Below are 20,037 nucleotides of genomic sequence, written 5' to 3' on the forward strand. Positions count from 1 at the left end.
ACCATATGAAGAATGGGATTTTAGTAGATGGGGTTGAGATCCACACTGAGGCACTTTTCATAGTAAAAGGGAATATTGCTAATTGTTACTCCGGGATAATAGGTGTAAACCCTGGCTGTTTCATACAAATTGGGACATATGATGTCCCAGGAGGATGAGTCTAAAAGGACCATGAGCAGAGAGCTCTGAGTGTGGTCAAGGGAGATTTCATGGTGTATTCAGTAAGTGAAAAAGTCCAAGTTGGTTGAAGCACATTGAGATGAATAGAGGCAGAAAAGCTAGAAAGGTACTCTGGGGCTTGAACTAGGATTAAATCTGTAGGTTCTTAAACATAAAGCTAAGGCATTTGGAAATTATTGAACAGGTGGTGGAGAAGCACTGCAATTTTTAAATAATAAAGTGACATTGTCCCCTATCAGTGATATCAGTGATGTGCAGAATGATTTCGATCAGGCAGGGACTACATGCAGGAGCCCAATTAAGGGACCACAGTAGTAGTTTGAAGAGAGGTTAAGAGAATGTGGACCAAGTCCAGGCAGCAGGAATAGAAAGGAAGGGGTGGATGAAAGACACATCAGAGAGAAGGAATCAAGAGAACTTATCAACCGAATATGAAAGATAAGCAACGAAAAAGGGAAAGTCAAAGGAAACTCCCAAGGCTTAAAGTTGAGGTGACTGTAGGCATTCTGTACTTGTGGGTTAGAGATAGGAAGGAAAGGGAAATCTGCAAATGATTATATAATTGGGATCCTATTCTTATTGCAATTTGGAAAAATAGATATAAGATAACAATGGTACTTCTAGTTTAACTTTTGAAAATACTTTTATGCCAGGACAGCTTAATCTGAATAAAAATTTGAATAACTTTCTTATAACGTGAGTGTAAGCAGCTTGTTTTGAAAAAATTGGACTTTGATTTGGAGGGAGGGTAGGGGAGAGGGTTCAGGTATATTTAATCTTCTTTCTAGAACTCAGTGGCATGCAACCCATTTTTAGGTTAATATAGTGGTTCTTATAGTGGTTCTTACTATAAAAGTAAAAATGAACCCAACTGAGGAAAATGTACAGCTATGACAGGCCGCTAGCTAAAACATGATTAAGAATGATTTTAAACCATGAGCTTGTATCACCCAGTTACCTCAATAGCTATCTTAAGAGTATTAAAAATTATCCAAATTAAGTACTTGGTTTTTAAAAAATAGCTCATTTTCTACAGAATACTTGGGATTGTAAAGATACCTTGAAATCAAAGAAAGAAACAATGATGATGTGCTATAACTTCTAAAATCTGAATTAAGCTTCTGCTGTGTTCCTGACTCCCAAAATGGTGCCCAAGCTATATTTTATATTTTCTTCATATTCAATTTCCCAATAACTTTCTAAGCAGTGATTTTTTTCCAGTAGGGAATGTATCTGAGGAAGTGGAGAGAAATAGATGAGTTACTGGGGAAAAAAATGACAGATAACTATAATTATCTGAAAGCACACACACACACCTATTTTTAAAAGAAAAATTTTAAACAGCAAAGGGAATCAAATCACTATAGGAAAAATTTCAGAAATAAGAATGTTTCATCTAGAAAAGCTTTCCTATGTTTTAAAACTCTTGAATTTTCCATAATTTTCACTTTGTTCAACATTTTTCCATGCTTAAATAAAATGAAATTAACCAGTCTGGCCATGGGGTATGGGCTTCTATTTCTCTAAAGCAGAGTTCCAGAAAAGCAAAGCGGACTTGAATTCGTTATCCTTCCTAGTCCCAGAATAGAATCCCCAAACATCTCAAGGTGTGAATTACTGAGAAATGCTGTCCCACTGTGGCGAGAGACTGCTGGGGGAAGGGGTAGAGAGAGGTTGTGTGGGTACACAGTAGCCCCTGGGGCTGTAGTGTGTCCTTGGCACCAAAAAGAAAGAGAAATCATAATGTAAAACCCCACATGGAACCAAACCCTGACTGATGCCATTCATTAGGGCCAGTAGCCGAGGAGTGTGGGTTTTACTTTTTAGAAATTTTGGGGGGCGGGTGTTTCTGCTTCTTTCCTTGTGCTCTGTTTTTAAGTTTCTTTTTATTCATCTTTCTAGTATGTTTACTTCTCTCTGTGCTTACTACATAATATGAAGAGAAAACATTATAATACTATATGATATTGTCATTATAAACATGCATTATAGTATGTATTATATACAATGTAACTATGTAGATATAAACATATTATAGATATAATATTACAGGATGCTGGCCAGCCTGGCTGGGGCTTCTGGTTACATCCCTGTCTCCTTGGTAGTTACCATTACACACAGGGCTTTGACAGCTTCAAGATTTCTAGTAAAAACATACCACTGTTCTAGTTTTCTCTCCTTTAGTTCCTCACCTGCAGGCATTCGTTATTAGGTATCAGGCTATTCAGCAACTGCCCTGACATGATGAGAACCTGATCTTGAGTAGAATGTGTCAGAATGCACACGAGCCAGATCCTCTCCTCACCCCCACCAGGTTTTGCCTTCAATGGTTGTTTTTTGTTTTTTGCGGTACGCGGGCCTCTCACTGTTGTGGCCTCTCCCGTTGCGGAGCACAGGCTCCGGACGCGCAGGCTCAGCGGCCATGGCTCACGGGCCCACCCGCTCCACGGCACGTGGGATCTTCCCGGACCGGGGCATGAACCCGCGTCCCCTGCATCGGCAGGCGGACTCTCAACCACTGCGCCACCAGCGAAGCCCTTCAGTGGTTGTTAACCAAAGAAAACTAGAGTGCCTGTTTTCTTCTCTTTTTATTATTCTCATAATTCTTCAGTCCTAATGAAATTTAAAATTCCTGGGTTGAAATTAGACTTAAACAAGTGATAGTTTGTTTCTGAATTATCTGTGATTAGCTTTCCTTATGGTGGATCGATTTCCTATTGTGAGGTAGAGTAATAAGGATGTGTGTGGAGTTTTAGATACGGCTACTTGGAGTCTTTCTAGAAAGTTGTAATCTTATTAGAATAACCACTAAATGAAAAAGGTTAGGCAGCAGAGACGTAGATATTTGTCTGCCTCTGTAACTACCTCTCTCTCATGGACCTTACATAAGTCAGCTTACCTCATTACCCCTAAAAACCAAAGTTATGTATGTGAGAGCAGTAAAGGTAAAACAGGGATTTATCAATGTGTAAGGTATTACTGTGTCTGTTACTGTACAATTATCATTCGTTATTATTATTACTACCACCACTAAAAATAGAATGTAACTTCCGCCTGCCTGTGGTAAAAGACTGGAACATATCCATATGCCCTCTAGAACAAGAAGTTTTTGCTATGGAAATTCTCATGCACATCTTTTAATCCTGTCAAATAGGTCCATCTTTTTCTTTTACTAATAGATTCTTCATTAAGTTTCAAGAAAGAATGATTGTATTGTTTCATACTTTCAAGATATAGTTTTGACCTTCTAGACCACTTAGGAGCTGAACAAAATTTAATATTAGAAATAGGAAATACTTTAGTTGAAAGCCTGAGTATCCTACTGGATACTGGTTTGACTTGTGATCCCTTAGAAAATAACCAAGTCTCTATGAGCTAAATTTTCCCTAAACCTCATTTCACGATATCCAGCTTTCAGAATAGCTGGAAAATTACCATTTAGACGCATTTCATTTTTTAATGCATTATAGACATTGTTGTTCAAATAATTGCAACTCCATTCCTCATAGAAAGCTTATGCAGTCAATCCTTTATTTAATAATAGTACCCTTTAAATGTGCATGTAGAAAGATAATGGAGAGAGAGAGGAATGGAAATGGCTAATTTGTTTTATTATACCATGTATTGGGAAGCATGAAGAAAATCAAATAGCTTGAATTACAATTTCAAATAAAAAAGTTTCTTGATGTTGGTGTACTCTAACCTCTAAAAACATTTTACAAATAAAGAATCAAGAAAATAAATATTAACAGCTCTGGGGAAACTTCTTTAATCATGGAACTATAACCACTCCCTGCTGCTAAACTCTTTGATTGCAGAAATGCATCCGATTTACCTTTCAGAATTATTAGGTATAAAATGGCATATCACTGTTGTTATTGTCTTTTTCTCCCTTCTTATAGTTTTTTGCAGTGAACAATAAGTTATTTTGTACCCCTTTTAATTCTCCCCCGACACACACCTTCTAATACCATCACCTTGGGGGTTCGGTTTCAACATAGGGAATTGGGGGAGACACATTAAGTCTATAAGAGGGAGGAAAACGGATGCTATGTGAATCTTCTCAGGACGCTTTTAATTCTTTGTTCCTTTTTGTTTTTAGGAGCTGTACAGATGTGCTGTGCTGCATGATCTTCATACTGTTCATTATTGCCTACATTCTTTTAGGACTTGTGGGTGAGTAAATACAGGTATAGAAGATATTTAACATTTGCTAATTAAATAACTAAGTCAATGTCACATTTTTAACATTAATCATTTTCTTCCAAAATCCTTCTTATTATCTATTATTATATTTTCTGAAGGGAATGTACCTCACCCGGACTCATTGGGTAGCAGATGCAATGAAAAATAAACACAAAGCAGTTTATCCAAAGGCAAGCCTAAATTACTTAGGTAAATATAATTATACAGAAGAACAAAAAAACCTTATGGTTGCTTTTTAATCATTTTTACTTTTGAAATTTTATTAAGCAGCTAATAAAGTTCATGTTGCTATGTACTAATAAGAACTAGGGCCTAGATAAGTTTAAGTAATACATAACCTTTTCTTTTTATAAGTAAATTAAAAAGAAGTAAGAATTTCACCAAATAGTTCATTGACATATAGGAAATCCTATTGTCTTTGCCTACCAGAAAGAGATATCCTGTTGTTCATTGTTAGATTAAAGATTTTTCTATGGAAGTGAAAATAAAGAGGGCAAATATAGATGGTCTTTATTTGGGTTGTTTTAAAAACTACCAAAGGGGATCATCAAGATGGCAGAGTAAGAGGACATGGAGCTCACCTCCCTCCACAAACACATCAAACATACATCTACATGTGGAACAACTCTCACTGAAAACTAACTGGAAACTGGCAGAAAGACTCCAAGGCTGTAAGAATGATACACACATAATTGGGTAGAAAGGGAAAAAAAAAAAGCAATCAGATCAGGACCTGTGCTCCTGGGAGGGGACTTCAGAGGGCAAGAAAGATCACACAGTTGGACACTCACCCTGGGGAGTAAGCAGTGAGAGCCACAGATTGGGTGCCCCAGTCCTGGGGTCCTATACAGAGGAGACGAGCCCTCTTAGCTGGTTGGAGGACTGCTGGGTCTAACAGGGGGGCTGTTGTTAGGGAAGTCCAGGGAAGCCTGGACTCCAGTTGTGAGGAACACTCATGTGCTGTCTTGCCCTGAGGCAGGGTGGAGAGTGGTCTGCTCTAGTGGCTGCTGGGTTTCCCATAACTGCGTTGGCACACACCCAAGCCAAGCAAAGGCTCTGATTCTGCTCATTCCATGTCACAGGGCAGCACTGGATCTGGGGCAGCCATGACTGGGGAGAAGACCCGACTGTGGGATGCAGAGATGAGCTAGTCCCTGGGCATGGCCTGGGTGGGATGGTGGCAGCCACTGTTGAGCTTACTCAAGCAGTGCATCTGAAGTAGCCCCGACCTCTGACAGCAGCTGCTCCACCACAGCTTACCCCCTGATCACAGGCCAAGTGTCCACATAGGCCTCACCTGCCCAGTGATACGGCTCAACAACAGGGCGGGGGTGGTGGAGGCTGAGGACAGTGACCTGCTGTGAGGAACAAAGGGGACTTGCACCTGAGTCTGCATCTGAGCGGAACAAGGAAAACGGTTGTGCATGCCTGCACAGGCAGTGCATTAGAGACAGCTTGGACCTCTGTCTGCAGACAACAGGAGCAGAGAACCCTCACAAGCCCCACTTGCTTTAGCACTCCCCCACTCTGGGGCAAAGGTGCCAGTTCAGAGAGAGGGGAAAACACACACTTAAGGGGAACAGAGCCAGCTTGAGCCCGACCCTCAGGGCTTCTGCTCCAGCAACTTGGGCTCAGACCCCACCCTTGATAGGGCAGTGACAGCCACTGAGCAGAAAGGAAGCCCTGCCTCACACTGGGCTCCAGCTCTAGCCTCTCCATCTCTAGCCCCACCCCCTACCAAGGTGATAGCTGCCAGCAAACCCTGAGGAAAGATGTGACTTGGATCCATATCAAATCCAGCTCTCCCGCCAAAGGCAGTGGACACACCGCACCTGTACAGGAATGGCCCCGCATAAGAACAACCCTTCAAGCAACAATAGGTAACTGTTTCACCTAAATTCATAGAGGCAGAGAAAGTTAAGCAAAATGAAAAAGCAGAGGAACTGCTGTCAATTAAAAGAGCAAAAGAAACACTCTGAAAAAAATAATGAAATAGAAATAAACAATTTACCAGATAAAGAATTCAAAGCATTAGTAATTAAAATGTTTACTGAATTAGGAAAAAAAAATAGATGTACACAGTAAAAATTTTAACAAGGAACTATAAAATACAAAAAAGACCCAATCAGAAATGAAGAATTCAATAGCTGAAATAAACACACTAGAAGGAATGAAGAGCAGGCTGAGTGATCCAGAAGAATGTATATGTGATGTGAAAGATAGAATAACGGGAATCACTGAATCAGAACAGCAAAATAAATAAATAAATAAATAAATAAAAACTTGAAACAGTTTAAGAGATCTCTGAGATAGCATTAAGCATATGAACCTTCACATTATAGGAGTCCCAGAAGAAGAGAGAAGGGGATTGAAAATGTATTTGATGAAATTATGGTTGAAAACTTCCCAAACCTGAAGAAGGAAATAGACATCCAGGTACAGGAAGCACAGAGAGTCCCAAACATGATGAACCCAAAAAATACCCACAGCAAGACATACATAATTAAAATGGCAAAAGTCAAAGCTAAAGAGAATTCTAAAGGCAGCAAGAGAAAACAAGGAGTCATATACAAGGGAATCCCTGTAAGGCTATCAGCTGATTTCTCTGCAGAAAGTTTTCAGGCCAGAAGAGAGTGGCATGATATATTCAAAGTGCTGAAGGGAAAACCCTGCAACCTACAATACCCTACCCAGCAAGATTATCATTTTGAATAGAGGAAATGTTAAAGGGTCTTATCTAAGTGGAAAAGAAGTAAGAATCTAAAAGGGAAAATCTCACTAGGAAATGCAAATATATAATAAGGGCTGATGATCAACCACTTAAAGACTAAAAGACAGAAAATTCTAAAGCAACTATAACTATAATAAACAGTTACAGGTGTTCCTTAAGAAACAAGAAAAATCTCAAATAAACAGGCTAAACTGCCACCTAAAGGAATTAGAAAAAGAAGAACAAACAAAACCCAAAGTCAGCAGAAGGAAGGAAATATTAAAGAACAGAGAGGAAATAAATAAAATAGAGATTTGTAAATCAGCTCTACTTCAATTTAAGAAAAAACTACCAAAGGAACTGGTGTGAATATTTTCTGTAAAAAGATTTCACCATTGCATATGAATGTATTACATTATCCCCAGAGACTTAAGTCCTATCCCTTAGATGCTGACTTAGGAAACTTTATTATTATTGGTGGGGGGGAGTGTAAAAGTCAGATAATAGCTTCTAGTAACAATAATTAATGCCTAGAGTTAATGTGGACAGATTGTATCAGCAGAAAGAAGGCAGTGCCTACCTAGAGAACAATGGAAAATACTTTTCTCTGGTCTTCAGTTTTATCTTCCAGTAAAGAGAAATACTTTGAGAACAGCAATTGAAAGTAATTTCCAAAATATCATCTGAGTAATACCAGGTGAAAACTACACATAAATGGAGAATTCAAAAAAGTAAGGCAGGAAGATAGGGAAGGAGAGAAGAATAAAGGAGTATAAACCACAAAACCAAATAATGTGCTCTTAGGTCTTCAGAAGATTCCCTTGTTATTTCTTCAGTGTATTTGAACTTCTAAACATTAATGCATTAGTAGCACAATACATAAATATATAAATTGAATATTATAATACAGTGAATTTTCTTATACAACTAATAGAATTTTAACTTCTCCAACTTTGGGACACATGTCTGTCTCTGTAATTGTTTTGTTTTTACTTTTTGTCATCGAGTGGAAATATGTTGCATGAGATAAAACAAGATTTGGAGTCAAGCAGATCTAGGGTTTCCCCATATTACTTGGTGGACTTGAGCTACTTTCTAAATCTCAGTAGTTTTCTCACCTGTAAAAATATGGAAACACTACCTACTTTGCAGGGCTGTTATGAGGAGTAAATGAAATAATATCCAGCTACACCAATAATGCTACATAAGAGTAAGAGGCAGTACTTCATTTGCTACCATTGTATAATCTAGCTGTTCTGAATTTTAATAAATTGCTTTTAAATGTAATTTACTATTTTGTTCCTATAGCAACCCATAATTTTGGTTATTAAAGTTTGAATGCACACAGGGACTTCATAAGGATCTCTTATTGTGCCCAAAATCTTTCCCTTAGGAGGCGTTATGGCATAATTGAGTAAGTCTCTCCTCTGTATCTCAGAGCCAGTCTCTTGTAATCCATAGAGAAATGCCTTCTGTCCTTATCTAGAGCTGGGAAAGCCACTGCAACTCTCTCCCTTGTCAGCACGGTAGAAGGAACGGGAGTGTGTACTGTCATTCCCTCTGGAGCAAGATGAGAAATTTGCCTTTTTGTTCACGATCTCCAGATTCAGTTTGTAAATGCCTTAATTCACATAAGGAAATTGGAAGATAAAGATTCCTCAATGAAAAACTGTGTGTAATATTGGATTAATTTACTGTTTCCTCTAAATTAATCCTTATGCCACTGATTAAAATGAGCGACTCACAAAATTTAATGTATGTATATTTCTCATCCCTGAACTACAAATAGCCATACTTGCCTGTTTCTAAGATAAATTTAACTCTTACAATGCTGGACTAAAAGAAGAATGAAGGAAAACGCTTGGCAGACGTTAGTAGGAGTGTTAAGAATTTTTTTAACATGAAAGAATGTGTACCTTCGCCTGAGGAAAGATGAAGCTAAGTCAGTTTTACTGATGTGTTGTAAGTAGTTTTGCATCTTTTGCCATTTTGTTAGATCAGGACCTTCTTAGGGTTACTTTCATCCATGTTCTTTTCATAAGAAGTGCTCCCATGAAAGAGCCATGTTTCTTACAAATTCTTCCAAGAAAAAAACTGTTCTTTGCCCTTTATGTAGAATATGGCCAGCTAGGGTAACACTTGGATGCAACAAAGGCACTTGACATTCAACTGATGAAAGGCAGAACCTCCTTTCAAGTGGGTGAAGTGGAGTCTGGGTAGACGGTCTCAAATCTCCTTGAAAGGTCAAACATTTATGGTAATAGCCCTCTTTTGTGCTACTTCACTGATGGGTGCTATTCAGTTGTGCTAACTAGAAAAAAAGAATAGGAATATTTATTATGCAAATTGTTCTTGCTGTCCTTGTGCTAAGATTATGTATACAATAGCGCAATTTTAACATTCAATAATTTTTTCTTTCTTTTTTTTTTTTCAAATGGATTTCCAATTGAGAGAGTTAGTTATTTCATTGTTGTATTTACACAGGAAGCACTTACAGTTAGGGTCTAAAGTTTGTTTTTGGTTTTGTTTTTTAATCTTCCTCCGGAATAATTATTCCTGTTAGTTGAGAAGATAGGAAGTTAACAAGAAAGTAAATTTATGCAAACAAGCCTAGAACTCTGTCACTATCCTGTGAGAAACCCAAGCAACATGGAGAAGCACCGTATAGGGGTCCTAGTCAATAGGCTGGGCTGAGCTCCTAGGGATAGATAGTGTTTACTGTCAGCCCTGAGGGTTTTCAGATGATTGAAGCCCCACTCAACATCTGGCTGCATGAGAGAGCCCCAAGGGGCTCAGTTAAGCCTTCCCCAAATTCCTAACTCCCAAAGTCATGAGCAAAATAAAATGGTTGTATTAAGCCAGTGGGTTTGGGGGTGCAATAATAGATAAGCAGGACAAAACTTGATATCCGGAAGTGGGATGCTAGCTTAGCAAAACCTAAAATATGGGCATTGGTTTTGGAGACCAGGTAGTGTTCAGAAGCCAGGTGGACTTTGAAGGGGTTGTTGGCCAGAGTTTGAAGGAAAGGGAGGAAATGTAATTGGAAGCAGGAGGGAAGGGCATTTTGTTATGCGGTGGTGAAGGTTTGGTAACACTGTTGCCAATGGTAATTAGGAAATATACCTAATGAATTCAATGATCTAGCTAAAGACACCATCCTTACAAGAGGAACCAGCCCTGAAGAGCTTCATCAACCCCTGGACCTGACTTAGGTGTTGAGATTCAGACCTTTAGCTTGAGCCTGATGCCTTAATTGGGTGAGGCTTCTGGGGATCCTGGGAGAGTAAAAGCATATTTGATTGTGGAGGGAATGTAAAAAGTTTGCAGCCACAGGCTGAACTATAGTAGTTTTAACACATGGCTTCAAACTCTTTGCCATTCCTTTCATCAAGAGGTGGGGTCTGCATCCCTGTTTCTAGAATTTAGTGAGGTTAGGGATTGCTTCTCTAGTAGAGAATGAACCAAGGCAAAACATACCAGTAAAGGGCCTTGATGTGCAAGTAATTTATAGATCAGTGCAAAGGGTTAAAGGAGGGCCATCATGGGTCGACTGGAAACAGCGGAACTGAAAGTACCAAGTACAGAAAGGAGGAGGTTTACATAATTCAGTCTTAAATCCTTCATGGAGTGAGGTGGAGAATGAACAAAATAGCTGAATTAATAATCAGATGTAGTCCAGCTTGACCACATCATTTCTGGTATTAAAGTACATGTTCATTGTCTGGGGGTAGCAATACAGTCCCACATCTACTTTTTCGTTCATTGCGTTCATAGCAAGAATGATACTCATTCAGCATATCATTCTTCACCCTGACCTGGACTGCCCCGAAATGTCAAGGGAGGGGGCAGTCTTATTTCCAGTTTCTCATTGGAGAGCAAGACCTTGTAGTCTGCTGGAGCTCTGATGTTCTGGTTGGTGCCATTTGGTATCATTTCTTAGTGACTTGCTTGTCTGGATCCTTCCACTCTTGTAGTGGTTTCCTACACTAGGATCCAAGACTATAGCTTTTTAAGTCTTTATACCATGCTCAGCCGTTTCTCCTCAAAGCATGGCTAGTATCAGAATGCAGCCCCTACTCTTAGACCCTTCTATGAAGTCTAGGATAACAGTCCAGTCTCTGCCTTCAAGGTATTTGTATTCCTTTTGGCCTATAGACCTAGTTCAGGGTCAGTCTGTTCTGTCCTAAATTAAAATCTCAAGGAGAAACATTTAGTTCTCGTCCCTTCCTTCTCTCAAAGCTAATTAGTCTTCCCATCCCAAGGGATATTAGAAAGGGAGAGAACCGTATTTCCATAACTGAGAGGTCCCTCAAGTGACTTTTTGAAGAACAAAGATAATTCCAAGATGACTTTTTGATACTGTCTGTACAGAGAAGCAGTGGACAGTCTCTCTTACTAATAAACAAATATAGTTTTTAAAATTATGTTATGCCTCACCAGGCATCCCTTGGTATTGAGCTTAAAGGTATGATCCTACTATTCATTGTAAGTGGACACTGGTGATGGAGAATGAATGTGACAGGAAGTCACACTGTGCCTTTAGTCTACTTCAGAACTAAAATGAGCCTGCCTATCAGGCCACAGCTTGGAGACATTGTTTTAGCAAAAAAAAATTTTTTTCAATAAAAAGGTAAGAAATTTAAACGACTCCAGTTCCATTATTTTTAAAATTTTTCTCGTAAACTTTTCTTAATGAAAAATTTATTGTATTTATAAATAACCAGAACCAGTATTAAATGTCCTTTTGCATTCTTGACAAATATATAAATGTTTACAAACAAAACTACATACTTATACGTTACTATGGAAGCCTTCATTTTAAAAGGAAAACACTTACTTTTGACTGTTACTGAAACAGATTTTTTTTTAATGCTGAGTGAGATTTTTACTGTTTGTTGTATTTTGCTGAATGCACGAATTCTAGAGGATTTCAAGTAGAATATTGTTAGCATGAGAGAGATTGATTTGTGCTCAAGGACACGACCCTAAACTCACCATTGGGTGGAAGAGGCCCCCTGTGAAATAAGAAACAACGTTTTTCTTATCCAGGCAACCGGACACAGGGCTGCTCCAAAAATGTTTCTACAGCAGCAGTGTCATCAACACAGATTTTCAAATTCTGTATCATGTGTCCTATTATCTGCTTCATTGCATTTGTAAATTGCTTGTGTTAAAAAGCCATAAGCACAATTTGGCAGGCCTGTTCCTCACATATTAAAACAGTTAAAATGTATCTTTAAGGGATACAAAATAATGATTTGAAAGCCGACATTCCCAACCAGCAAGTGTTTAGGGAATGCCTTAGCTGCCCCAAACAGATTTGCAGTTAATTTTTAAGTGTCAGTGCAAGCAGTTGGTCTAATCACATTTTCTCCTTGACAGAGGGCTTTGTAATGGCTGCAACTTCTGACTCAACCCTAGAGCACAACAGGAACATACTTTGCAAATGTTTGGAAATAAGAGACAATACTAGGTAATAATACTTGCTCCTGCTATTTCAGTAACAAGATATGAGTTCCTTGATATGAGTGAAAAGATGATTTGCCTGAATAAAGTTTTCACCCATCACTTATCAGTCTTTGCTAATCTGCTATGAATTACCCAAATAGGAGTGTTTCACAAATAATTTCTCTTCTTACCTTTCTCTTCTCCCTGTCTCTCTCTCTGTCTGTCTCTCTGTCTCTCTCTCTCTCTCTCTCACACACACACACACATGCATCAGCTACACTTAGTCTTTTATAGTTATTTCTAAAATAGCGAGAAAATTAAGGGAAAAAGTTGATTGATCCTGATTTGTATTGATTACTGTGTAACTTTGTCATTTGGTTTTATTCACCAGTATAATCCAGGCAGTTTTATTCTAGAGCCTCTGCTCTTAATCACCATGCTATACTGCCTTTTATTTAATAAAGAAGATGAATGAGGATTCTTTAAGTAATGAAGGATACTGAGAGAGGGGGCAGATCAGAACCCCATGATACTCTCTCCTAATGCTTTCTCTCCCTCCTTTCCCTCCATCGTCTAATTCCACATAGAGTTGGACTTAAAACAGAGAGAACGGCACCAGAGGCGTGAGTGAAAAGCACGTATTGTTTTGCAAGCAAAAATCATGAATAATTTGGTAGCTGCAGTCTTGCTCTGTGAGACTGAGTACATGTTCACTTTGCTGCAGCGTCATTGTTTACATTCAGTAACCGTTTGCAAAATTAGCCTCTATTATGTACACACTAAAGAGAGGACCATATTCTTTATGATAATCCACACCTATTAGTAGATTTGGTTTTTTCTTTCAGTTAATGCTTGTGCTATAGAGTAAATAAAATTATGTCAGACAGTATCTCATTCTTTGGGCTTTTTTGGACAGGAAGACCTCAAAGGATTTCATAGATCTTTCTAAAAAGTGTATTTAGTAGTAGATGTTAATAATGACGATTACATGTAGCATTTTCAGACATAATAAATTGCATCAGGTTTTAGGAACAATGAAAGCTCTTCCTTGACGTAAAGCAATGGTTGCCAATTATAGAACCACAATTAAGCAAGTAAACACCAAGATGAGTGATACTGAATATGTGGTGACCTTGAGTTTTTCAAGGAAAATTTGATAGGAAGAGAAGGACCCACTTGAACAGAGCCTCTGCTATGGATTGCACAACTGGCACTGACAATCTTGTTACGCTAAAACAATCTCCCTGTAGTTCATTGTATAAAATAACCTAAGATACTGCTTCTCCATCCAGATCTGGGACCATGCTCCAGCCCACGTGTGCACCCACTGGCCTCCTTTCCATCCCAGTACCCATCGTGCCCCTCCCCCTCACAGGGCCTCGTCCAGGTGTCCGTCGGCTGGAAGCCTCTTTGTGCCTCTCTTCATTTTTCAGATCTCAGCTCCTGCATACCTCTCAGGGACATCATACCTGGCTTTCCTCATTTGATCATCTGCCTCTATGAATCCCTCTCTCTGTACCACATATTGCTTCTTTGTAGTGCTTGTCAGAATTGAAATTTCACATCTGTGCAATTAATTCATTAAGATCTACTTCCCCCAGTAGACTGTAGGCTCTAGGAGAACAAGGACCTTTATATACCCAGAGTTTAGCGTGGTGCTGACACATAGCAGGCACTCAAAAAACATCTGGAGAGTGAATGAAGGAAAGAATAAATAAATTTTTGTCTTCATTATTTCCAGCCACTTCAATGTGAATCAAAACCTTGAACAGATTGTAAATAGTAGTAGACTAACATCTATTTAGATTAACTAGAAAAAAAGCATATTAATGTAGCAAGCATAAAGTCAGACCTGCTAATACAGAAAAAAACAAAGGTGTTGTGGAAAGCCGAATTTGATTTCTTAGTTATTGGGTAGTTTTTCCATTTTCTTTCAATTCTATGTATTATTTACAAATATGCTTTAAACATACTCTTTGTCCCATCTTTTACTTCCTATTCTCACCCCTTGCATTTTACAGACTCTGAAATTTAGAATGTGTGTCATTTTGCTCTTTTCTTTTGTTGTCCTATGTGGCAGTAAATTCTGACAAAAGAGTCTGAAAACATTGTACCTCTGGTAGTTTTTTGTTTGTCTTTAATGAAGTCCTGAATGTCTTGCTGAATATATCTAAAGTTTTCCCTGTGAGTAGGCTGGTCACTTGTTCAGAACATGGGCTGGGTATTTTTCTTTCTTTTTTTCTTTAAAGATTTTTTTGACGTGGACCATTTTTTTTTTTTTTAAAGTTATCCCATGGTTTTTATTCTTTTTTTTTTTTAACACCTTTATTGGGGTATAATTGCTTTACAGTGGTGTGTTAGTTTCTCTTTATAACAAAGTGAATCAGTTATACATATACATATGTTCCCATATCTCTTCCCTCTTGCGTCTCCCTCCCTCCCACCCTCCCTATCCCACCCCTCCAGGCTGTCACAAAGCACCGAGCCAATATCCCTGTGCCATGCGGCTGCTTCCCACTAGCTATCTACCTTACTACGTTTGTTAGTGTGTATATGTCCATGACTCTCTCTCGCCCCGTCACAGCTCACCCTTCCCCCTCCCCATAACCTCAAGTCCGTTCTCTAGGAGGTCTGCGTCTTTATTCCTGCCTTACCCCTAGGTTCTTCATGACGTTTTTTTTTTCTTAAATTCCATATATATGTGTTAGCATACGGTATTTGTCTTTTTCTTTCTGACTTACTTCACTGTGTATGACAGACTCTAGGTCTATCCACCTCATTACAAATAGCTCAATTTCGTTTCTTTTTATGGCTGAGTAATATTCCATTGTATATATGTGCCACATCTTCTTTATCCATTCATCCGATGATGGGCACTTAGGTTGTTTCCATCTCTGGGCTATTGTAAATAGAGCTGCAATGAACATTTTGGTACATGACTCTTTTTGAATTTCGGTTTTCTCAGGGTATATGCCCAGTAGTGGGATTGCTGGGTCATATGGTAGTTCTATTTGTAGTTTTTTAGGGAACCTCCATACTGTTCTCCATAGTGGCTGAACCAATTCACATTCCCACCAGCAGTGCAAGAGTGTTCCCTTTTCGCCACACCCTCTCCAGCATTTATTGTTTCTAGATTTTTTGATGATGGCCATTCTGACTGGTGTGAGATGATATCTCATTGTAGTTTTGATTTGCATTTCTCTAATGATTAATGATGTTGAGCATTCTTTCATGTGTTTGTTGGCAGTCTGTATATCTTCTTTGGAGAAATGTCTATTTAGGTCTTCTGCCCATTTTTGGATTGGGTTGTTTGTTTTTTTGTTATTGAGCTGCATGAGCTGCTTGTAAATTTTGGAGATTAATCCTTTGTCGGTTGCTTCATTTGCAAATATTTTCTCCCATTCTGAGGGTTGTCTTTTGGTCTTGTTTATGGTTTCCTTTGCTGTGCAAAAGCTTTGAAGTTTCATTAGGTCCCATTTGTTTATTTTTGTTTTTATTTCCATTACTCTAGGAGGTGGGTCAAAAAGGATCTTGCTGTGATTTATGTCATAGAGTGTTCTGCCTATGTTTTCCTCTAAGAGTTTGATAGTTTCTGGCCTTATATTTAGGTCTTTAATCCATTTTGAGCTTATTTTTGTGTATGGTGTTAGGGAGTGATCTAATCTCATACTTTTACATGTACCTGTCCAGTTTTCCCAGCACCACTTATTGAAGAGGCTGTCCTTTCTCCACTGTACATTCCTGCCACCTTTATCAAAGATAAGGTGTCCATATGTGCATGGGTTTATCTCTGGGCTTTCTATCCTGTTCCATTGATCTATCTTTCTGTTTTTGTGCCAGTACCATACCGTCTTGATAACTGTAGCTTTGTAGTATAGTCTGAAGTCAGGGAGCCTGATTCCTCCAGTTCCTTTTTTTGTTCTCAAGATTGCTTTGGCTATTCGGGGTCTTTTGTGTTTCCATACAAATTGCGAAATTTTTTGTTCTAGTTCTGTGAAAAATGCCAGTGGTAGTTTGATAGGGATTGCATTGAATCTATAGATTGCTTTGGGTAGTAGAGTCATTTTCACAATGTTGATTCTTCCAATCCAAGAACATGGTATATCTCTCCATCTATTTGTATCATCTTTAATTTCTTTCATCAGTGTCTTATAATTTTCTGCATACAGGTCTTTTGTCTCCTTAGGTAGGTTTATTCCTAGATATTTTATTCTTTTTGTTGCAATGGTAAATGGGAGTGTTTTCTTGATTTCACTTTCAGATTTTTCATCATTAGTATATAGGAATGCCAGAGATTTCTGTGCATTAATTTTGTATCCTGCCACTTTACCAAATTCATTGATTAGCTCTAGTAGTTTTCTGGTAGCATCTTTAGGATTCTCTATGTATAGGATCATGTCATCTGCAAACAGTGACAGCTTTACTTCTTCTTTTCCGATTTGGATTCCTTTTATTTCCTTCTCTTCTCTGATTGCTGTGGCTAAAACTTCCAAAACTATGTTGAATAAGAGTGGTGAGAGTGGGCACCCTTGTCTTGTTCCTGATCTTAGTGGAAATGCTTTCAGTTTTTCACCATTGAGGATGATGTTTGCTGTGGGTTTGTCGTATATGGCCTTTATTATGTTGAGGAAAGTTCCCTCTATGCCTACTTTCTGCAGGGTTTTTATCATAAATGGGTGTTGAATTTTGTCAAAAGCTTTCTCTGCATCTATTGAGATGATCATATGGTTTTTCTCCTTCAATTTGTTAATATGGTTTATCACATTGATAGATTTGCGTATATTGAAGAATCCTTGCATTCCTGGAATAAACCCCACTTGATCATGGTGTATGATCCTTTTAATGTGCTGTTGGATTCTGTTTGCTAGTATTTTGTTGAGGATTTTTGCATCTATGTTCATCAGTGATATTGGCCTGTAGTTTTCTTTCTTTGTGACATCCTTGTCTGGTTTTGGTATCAAGGTGATGGTGGCCTCGTAGAAGGAGTTTGGGAGTGTTCCTTCCTCTGCTATATTTTGGAAGAGTTTGAGAAGGATAGGTGTTAGCTCTTCTCTAAATGTTTGATAGAATTCGCCTGTGAAGCCATCTGGTCCTGGGCTTTTCTTTGCTGGAAGATTTTTAATCACAGTTTCAATTTCAGTGCTTGTGATTGGTCTGTTCATATTTTCTATTTCTTCCTGATTCAGTCTTGGCAGGTTGTGCATTTCTAAGAATTTGTCCATTTCTTCCAGATTGTCCATTTTATTGGCATAGAGTTGCTTGTAGTAATCTCTCATGATCTCTTTTATTTCTGCAGTGTCAGTTGTTACCTCTCCTTTTTCATTTCTAATTCTATTGATTTGAGTCCTCTCCCTTTTTTTCTTGATGAGTCTGGCTAGTGGTTTATCTATTTTGTTTATCTTCTCAAAGAACCAGCTTTTAGTTTTATTGATCTTTGCTATTGTTTCCTTCATTTCTTTTTCATTTATTTCTGATCTGATTTTTATGATTTCTTTCCTTCTGCTAGCTTTGGGGTTTTTTTTGTTCTTCTTTCTCTAATTGCTTGAGGTGCAAGGTTAGGTTGTTTATTCGAGATGTTTCCTGCTTCTTAAGGTGGGCTTGTATTGCTATAAACTTCCCCCTTAGAACTGCTTTTGCTGCATCCCACAGGTTTTGGGTCGTTGTGTCTCCATTGTCATTTGTTTCTAGGTATTTTTTGATTTCCTCTTTGATTTCTTCAGTGATCACTTCATTATTAAGTAGTGTATTGTTTAGCCTCCATGTGTTTGTATTTTTTACAGATCTTTTCCTGTAATTGATATCTAGTCTAATGACGTTGTGGTCAGAAAAGATACTTGATACAATTTCAATTTTCTTAAATTTACCAAGGCTTGATTTGTGACCCAAGATATGATCTATCCTGGAGAATGTTCCATGAGCACTTGAGAAAAATGTGTATTCTGTTGTTTTTGGATGGAGTGTCCTATAAATATCAATTAAGTCCATCTTGTTTAATGTATCATTTAAAGCTTGTGTTTCCTTATTTATTTTCATTTTGGATGATCTGTCCATGGGTGAAAGTGGGGTGTTTAAGTCCCCTACTATGTATGTGTTACTGTCGATTTCCCCTTTTATGGCTGTTAGTATTTGCCTTATGTATTGAGGTGCTCCTATGTTGGGTGCATAAATATTTACAATTGTTATATCTTCTTCTTGGATCGATCCCTTGATCATTATGTAGTGTCCTTCTTTGTCTCTTTTAATAGTCCTTATTTTAAAGTCTATTTTGTCTGATATGAGAATTGCTACTCCAGCTTTCTTTTGGTTTCCATTTGCATGGAATATCTTTTTCCATCCCCTTACTTTCAGTCTGTATGTGTCTCTAGGTCTGAAGTGGGTCTCTTGTAGACAGCATATATAAGGGTCTTGTTTTTGTATCCATTCAGCTAATCTGTGTCTTTTGGTGGGAGCATTTAGTCCATTTACATTTAAGGTAATTATCGATATGTATGTTCCTATTCCCATTTTCTAAATTGTTTTGTGTTCGTTATTATAGGTCTTTTCCTTCTCTTGTGTTTCTTGCCTAGAGAAGATCCTTTAGCATTTGTTGTAAAGCTGGTTTGGTGGTGCTGAACTCTCTCAGCTTTTGCTTGTCTGTAAAGGTTTTAGTTTCTCCATCAAATCTGAATGAGATCCTTGCTGGGTAGAGTAGTCTTGGCTGCAGGTTTTTCTCCTTCATCACTTTCAGTATGTCCTGCCACTCCCTTCTGGCTTGTAGGGTTTCTGCTGAGAGATCAGCTGTTAACCTTATGGGGATTCCCTTTTGTGTTATTTGTTGTTTTTCCCTTGCTGCTTTTAATATGCTTTCCTGTATTTTATTTTTGACAGTTTGATTAATATGTGTCTTGGCGTATTTCTCCTTGTATTTATCCTGTATGGGACTCTCTGTGCTTCCTGGACTTGATTAACTATTTCCTTTCCCATATTAGGGAAGTTTTCAACTATAATCTCTTCAAATATTTTCTCAGTCCCTTTCTTTTTCTCTTCTTCTTCTGGAACCCCTATAATTCGAATGTTGGTGCGTTTAATGTTGTCCCAGAGGTCTCTGAAACTGTCCTCAGTTCTTTTAATTCTTTTTTGTTTATTCTGCTCTGCAGTAGTTATTTCCACTATTTTATCTTCCAGGTCACTTATCCGTTCTTCTGCCTCAGTTATTCTGCTATTGATCCCATCTAGAGTATTTTTAATTTCATTTATTGTGTTGTTCATCGTTGCTTGTTTCATCTTTAGTTCTTCTAGGTCCTTGTTAACTGATTCTTGCATTTTGTCCATTCTATTGTCCATTCTATCTCCAAGATTTCGGATCAACCTTACTATCATTATTCTGAATTCTTTTTCAGGTAGACTGCCTATTTCCTCTTCATTTGTTAGGTCTGGTGCATTTTTATCTTGCTCCTTTATCTGCTGTGTGTTTTTCTGTTTTCTCATTTTGCTTATCTTACTGTGTTTGGGGT

General features: G+C 38.2%; 1 protein-coding gene across 4 annotated transcripts in view; it reads left to right on the top strand.

Annotated features, from left to right (window-relative positions):
• Positions 1-20,037, top strand: part of SLC44A5 (solute carrier family 44 member 5) — a 383,428-nt gene that overhangs the window by 272,805 nt on the left and 90,586 nt on the right. For all 4 annotated transcript variants that reach the window (XM_073788302.1, XM_073788306.1, XM_073788299.1 and 1 more), the window contains one exon: positions 4,283-4,356. In XM_073788302.1, coding sequence (XP_073644403.1) covers positions 4,283-4,356 — 74 coding nt within the window. The remainder of the gene's footprint in view (positions 1-4,282; positions 4,357-20,037) is intronic.

The sequence above is a fragment of the Tursiops truncatus genome, chromosome 1 (genome assembly GCF_011762595.2).
Source record: "Tursiops truncatus isolate mTurTru1 chromosome 1, mTurTru1.mat.Y, whole genome shotgun sequence".
Classification (NCBI taxonomy): Eukaryota; Metazoa; Chordata; class Mammalia; order Artiodactyla; family Delphinidae; genus Tursiops; species Tursiops truncatus.